At 54.8% G+C, this 5,589-nt stretch overlaps 1 protein-coding gene across 2 annotated transcripts; it reads left to right on the top strand.

The window, feature by feature from the left end:
- Positions 1 to 2,860: 2,860 nt before the first annotated feature.
- PSMG3 (proteasome assembly chaperone 3) lies at positions 2,861 to 5,589 on the top strand. Of its 2 annotated transcripts, none has more exons than XM_010366655.2 (3): positions 2,861 to 2,925; positions 3,573 to 3,804; positions 5,068 to 5,589. In XM_010366655.2, the coding sequence occupies exons 2-3, from the start codon at positions 3,589 to 3,591 to the stop codon at positions 5,218 to 5,220; spliced, it is 369 nt and encodes a 122-aa protein (XP_010364957.1). In that variant the 5' UTR covers positions 2,861 to 2,925; positions 3,573 to 3,588; the 3' UTR covers positions 5,221 to 5,589. The 2 variants fall into 2 exon arrangements, with proteins under 2 accessions (XP_010364957.1, XP_030789167.1); XM_030933307.1 differs by having other exon boundaries at positions 2,917 to 2,935.

Raw genomic sequence — 5,589 nt, 5'->3', positions numbered from 1 at the left:
GGTGTGGTGGCTCAAGCCTGTAATCCCAGCATTTTGGTAGGCCGAGACGGGCGGATCACGAGGTGATCGAGACCATCCTGGCTAACCCAGTGAAACCCTGTCTCTACTAAAAAAAAATTAAAAAAACTAGCCGGGAGAGGTGGCAGGCGCCTATAGTCCCAGCTACTTGGGAGGCTGAGGCAGGAGAATGGCGTGAACCCGGGAGGTGGAGCTTGTAGTGAGCTGAGATCCGGCCACTGCACTCCAGCCCAGGCGACAGAGCGAGACTCCGTCTCAAAAAAAAAAAAAAAAAAAAAAAAAAAAAAAAAGAAGTCGGCCAAAACCCACCAAAACCAACATGGCCATGAGCGTGACCTCTGGTCGCCCTGGCTGCTACACTTCCACCAGCGCCATGACAGTTTACAAATGCCATAGCAACACCAGGACATTACCATAAAGGGTTTAAAAAGGGGAGGCACGGCCGGAGATCCGGCCACTGCACTCCAGCCTGGGCAACAGAGCAAGACTCTGTCTCAAAAAAAAAAAAGGGGGGGGGGAGACACGAATAATCCACACCTTCTTTAGCATATCATCAAGAAATAACCACAAAAATGGGCAACCCACAGCCCCTGGGGCTGCCCTGCCTACGGAGTAGCCATTCTTTATTCCATTACCATTGGAGGGTGTCCAGGTTCTTGGCATCTTGAACAAAGAATTGAACAAAATGCACAAAGCGACCAGGCGCGGTGACTCACACCTGTAATCCCAGCACTTTGGGAGGCTGAGGCGGGTGAATCACCTGAGGTCAGGAGGTCAAGACTGGCCTGGCCAACATGGCGAAACCCCATCTCTCCTAAAAATACAAAAGTTAGCCGGGCATGGTGACGCACATCTGTTATCTCAGCTACTCAGGAGGCTGAGGCAGGAGAATTGCTTGAACCCGGGAGGCAGAGGTTGCAGTGAGCCAAGATGGCACCACTGCACTGCAGCCTGGACGACAGAGCAAGACTCCCGAGGCTCTGTCTCAAAAAAATAAAAAATAAAAAATACACAAAGCAAGAAAAGAATGAAGCAACAAAACCAGAGGTTTTTTGTTTTTGTGTTTCTGAGACGGAGTCTCGCTCTGGAGTCACCTAGGCTGGAGTGCAGTGGCCGGATCTCAGCTCACTGCAAGCTCCGCCTCCCGGGTTTACGCCATTCTCCTGCCTCAGCCTCCCGAGTAGCTGGGACTACAGGCGCCCGCCACCTCGCCCGGCTAGTTTTTTGTATTTTTTTAGTAGAGACGGGGTTTCACCGTGTCAGCCAGGATGGTCTTGATCTCCTGACCTCGTGATGCGCCCGTCTCGGCCTCCCAAAGTGCTGGGATTATAGGCTTGAGCCACCGCGCCCGGCCAAAAGCAGATATTTTTTGAAAACGAAAGCACACTCCATAGTGTGGGGGCGGCCCAAGTATGGGGGCTCAAGCGCCCTGTTACAGAACTTGTGGGGGTTTAAATACCCTCTAGGGGTTTCTACTGGTTACTTGGTGTATTCCCTATGTAAATGAAGAGGATGGAGTAAAGTTACAAAATCGTTTACTCGGTGTACACCCTATGGAGGGGACATTTCCTGTCACAGTTGAAGTGTTCCCTGCCTCCAGACCCTATTTTCCTGCCTCAATTCCTTTACTTTTCTAATAAACTTGCTTTCACTTTATGGACTCACCCTGAATTCTCTCTCGGGGTTTGGATCAGGACCCCTTTCGGGTAATACAGACAGAAAATACGGCCTTGACATGGCTGTCAGGAAACGACAGAAAGGCCTCTGACGCTGGGGTTCTGAAGGGGTGTCAACCCCCGCCGAGGAATGCTCTGGAGGCTCCAATCACTTTCAGCCTCTGCTAAAGATGCCCGATCCTGCCAACAAAACTTCCAGCAGCCCGATGTGGTGGCTCACACCTGTAATCTCAGCACTTTGGGAGGCCGAGGAGGGCGGATCACCTGAGGTCAGGAGTTCAAGACCAACCTGACCAACATGGTGAAACCCCATCTCTACTAAAAATAAAGATTAAAAAAAATTAGCCAGGCCTGGTGGCGCACGCCTGTAATCCCAGCTACACAGGAGGCTGAGGCAGGAGAATTGCTTGAACCCAGGAGGCGGAGGTGCAGTGAACCCAGATTGCGCCACCGCACTCCAGCCTGGGTGACACAGCGAGACTCCATCTCAAACAAAACTAAAAACCTTCCAGCCTGGAGAAACTGAGGCTGGGCAGTAGGGAGTGCGGGGGTCCCTGGGAGGAACCAGAACTCATCCTGCTTCAGGATGGAGCTGGCCCCGTTCTTGGCCTTTGCCGGGGCTTCGTGTCACGGAGCGACCAAGGCATGGGGTTCGAAGCCCACCCCAGCCCGCCAGCTGCCTGAGCCTGGCCAAGCTCTCTGCACCTGCACACGTCTGTAAAACGCGGATGAAACGCTTCTACTGAACCGAGTGGCTGAGATGAAATGAGTTATGGGTATAAAGCGCTTAGAACGATGCCTGGCGCACACTCGGTGCCAAATAAGCGTTCGCTGTGGTGACGATGATGACTCCAGCCCAAAGCCCGTGGGCGAGCAGGGCCAGGCTCGCAGCGCCAGGGGGTTCCTAGGCGCTGCGCTTAGGGGGGTCCTGGACACAGACAGCGGGGACAGAGCTCCCACCATCCAGAATCCCGAGGGTCTGCAGCTGAGGGGCTGAGGCCCGGGAGGGGGGCGGTTGCAGCGCTCTTTCCTGAAAAAACGGCGTCCGGCTCTAAGACGCCCCCAAGCCCTCCCGGCAGCGCGGAACCCGAAGCGCCCAGAAGCCCGGGAGCCCCAAGTCTTGGGGACCAGAAGCGCCGCTGCCCTGACTTCCGGAAGGTGGACGGAACCTGCGGACAGGGCGGACCCGCGTGGCGCACGCAGAGCCACTTCCGGGCGCGGCGCCGGCTTGGTGAGCGCGGGTACCGGCTGTCCCCGCACCCGGCGATTGCGTCCCCAGTAGCCCGGCCGGCCTCGGCACCGCGTGTCGTGGGGGGCTCGGGCCCGCGGCTGCAGGGCCGGGGCAGCGGCGAGGCCGAGGGGCGGGAAGCCACTGCCCGGCCTGGCAGTGTGAACGTGCAAGTCGATCCCCTAACCCAGAAAGCCCCAGGCGCGGTCTATACGGGCGACCCCGCTCCTGCTTATGTTTTAGTTTTCAGGGACGGGGTCTCGCTCGGCCGCCCGGGCTGGAGTGCAGTGGTGTGATTACGGCTTACTGCAGCCTCGACCTTCTGGGCTGAAGCGATCCTCCCGCCTTAGTCTCCTGAGTAACTGGGACCACAGGCGCGCCCGGCTGATTTTTAATTTATTTTTGGTAGAGATGGGGGTCTCGCGGTGTTGGCCAGGCTGGTCTCGCACTCTTGGCCTCAAGTGATCCTCCTGTCTCGGCCTCCCGAAGTGCTGGGATGACAGGCATGAGCCACCGCGCCTGGCCCCTTCTTTTAAATGGACCTCCTCGCGTTTCTGTTTCAATGCCTGGTGCTACTTTTTTGGGAACCCCAAGGGTGTACTGTTTGATTGACTCTTTTTTTTCCTCTTTCTTTTTAACCTAAATTAAAGCTGCCAGTGTCCTGCCATGGAAGACACGCCGTTGGTGATATCGAAACAGAAGACGGAGGTGGTGTGCGGGGTCCCCACCCAGGTGGTGTGCACGGCCTTCAGCAGTCACATCCTGGTGGTGGTGACTCAGTTCGGGAAGATGGGTACCTTGGTCTCCCTGGAGCCCAGCAGCGTGGCCAGTGACGTCAGCAAGCCTGTGCTCACCACGAAAGTCCTTCTGGGGCAGGATGAGGTAAAGTGGATTGGCCGGGAACTGTGGCTCACACCTCTAACCCCAGCATTTTCCGAGGCCTGGGCAGGCAGATCGCTTGAGGCCAGGAGTTTGAGACCAGCCTGGGCAACACAACAACACACACACGTCTTCATAAAAACACAAGGGCCTACAAAAAATACATATAGAGAGAGAGGCTGGGTGCAGTGGCTCACACCTGTAATCCTAGCACTTTGGGAGTCTCAGGTGAGCAGATCACATGAGATGAGGAGTTCCAGACCAGCCTGGCCAACATGGCGAAACCCCATTTCTACTAAAAATATAAAAACTAGCTGGGTGTGGTGGTGTATGCCTGTAATCTCAGCTACTCAGGAGGCTGAGGCACAAGAATCACCTGAACCTAAGAGGCGGAGATTGCAGTGAGCCAAGATCGTGCCACAGCTCTCCAGCCTGGGTAACAGATAGAGACTCTGCCTCAAAAAAAAAAAAAAAAAGAAAGAGAAGAAAAAATTAGTTGGGCCTGATGGTGTGTGCCTGTGGTCCCAGCTACTTGGGAGGCTGAGGTGGGAGGATCACTTGAGCCCTGGAGGTTGAGGCTGCAGTGAGCTATGATTGTGCCACTGCACTCCAGCCTGGGTGAGAGAGCAAGACTCTGTCTCTAATAATAATAATAATAATAAAGTGGTCAGGAAGGGACTCCCAGGGAGGAAGATAAACCTCTTCAGTGGCTGTGATTTGTCGGTAAGGACATGGGACATCTGGGGGACAAATCCCCCTACAGCGATAGCATTTTCCGGGCATTTGTGGGTCTCAAGGCACCCTGCTTGCCCTGGTGGATGCTTTGTCCAGCCCGCAGGCGTTTTATCCAGCAGACAAGCAGAAGTAGCAATTTTGTCATTCGAGCTGCCTCCCCTCCCATGGTACATTACGTGAGCCGGCTGCTGGCTGTGCTCTCCTCTGCAGAGGTCACATGTGAGATTCGACAGCACTCACCTCTGCAGGCTTGTCTTTCCTGGGTTCTTTTGGATGAGAGACAGCCAGAAGAGGTGGGGCTGCGGAAGGCGCTGGGAAAATGAATGGAGTGATGCGTCTTTAGCAGTGTGCTCGTGACTGGAGTGTTGTGAGTGCTGCCTGAACGCTGAGTCACGGTTGCATGGACTTACGTGGTGGTGAATGGTGGTGTGGGAAGCCCGCCTGGGTTCCTAAAGGATACTTCGTGAAAGCATTGAGGAAAAAACCAAGTTTCTTGCAGTTAAAATGGTTTCTTCTCCTTCCTTTCACCAGCCTCTCATCCATGTCTTTGCAAAGAACCTGGTAGCATTTGTGTCTCAAGAAGCTGGAAACAGAGCAGTCCTCCTCGCCGTGGCTGTGAAGGACAAAAGCATGGAGGGGCTGAAGGCGCTGAGGGAGGTGATCCGGTTGTGCCAGGTGTGGTGACCTGGAGGCAGCTGCCCCGTGCTGCTCAGCAGGACACGTGAGGACCCAGACACCCACTCAGGGACTCAAATCTCGCCTCCCTCCCCGGTGGAGGGAGGAACTTTGTCTGGCACTAGCCCTTGGAGCCAGGAAAAAAATATTCGTGTCTCAGGCAGACTCTTACTCTGGTTACTAAGATCATCTGTGCATGACAGGGAGGGTGGAACGGGTGCCAGAGGAGTGGTGAATGGATCTCACTGGGACCTGAAACGTGCTTGTGGTTGAGAATTGGAGGAATGAGTCAGCAGGCGTGGCTCATGCCCCCCCGTGTACAGGATCAATTGTAGGAGGAAATTTCTTTTTTATTAAAAGCGAATGTGTATCCCAAAA

Source organism: Rhinopithecus roxellana, chromosome 6, assembly GCF_007565055.1.
Source record: "Rhinopithecus roxellana isolate Shanxi Qingling chromosome 6, ASM756505v1, whole genome shotgun sequence".
NCBI lineage: Eukaryota > Metazoa > Chordata > Mammalia > Primates > Cercopithecidae > Rhinopithecus > Rhinopithecus roxellana.
This window is presented reverse-complemented; position numbering and strand designations above follow the sequence as displayed.

Bases quoted from the DNA above. Each gene is read 5' to 3' on its own strand.
- PSMG3 (XM_010366655.2), top strand. From the start codon at position 3,589: ATGGAAGACACGCCGTTGGTGATATCGAAACAGAAGACGGAGGTGGTG. The intron at 3,805-5,067 runs GTAAAGTGGATT...TCCTTTCACCAG, and splicing joins TCCTTCTGGGGCAGGATGAG to CCTCTCATCCATGTCTTTGC.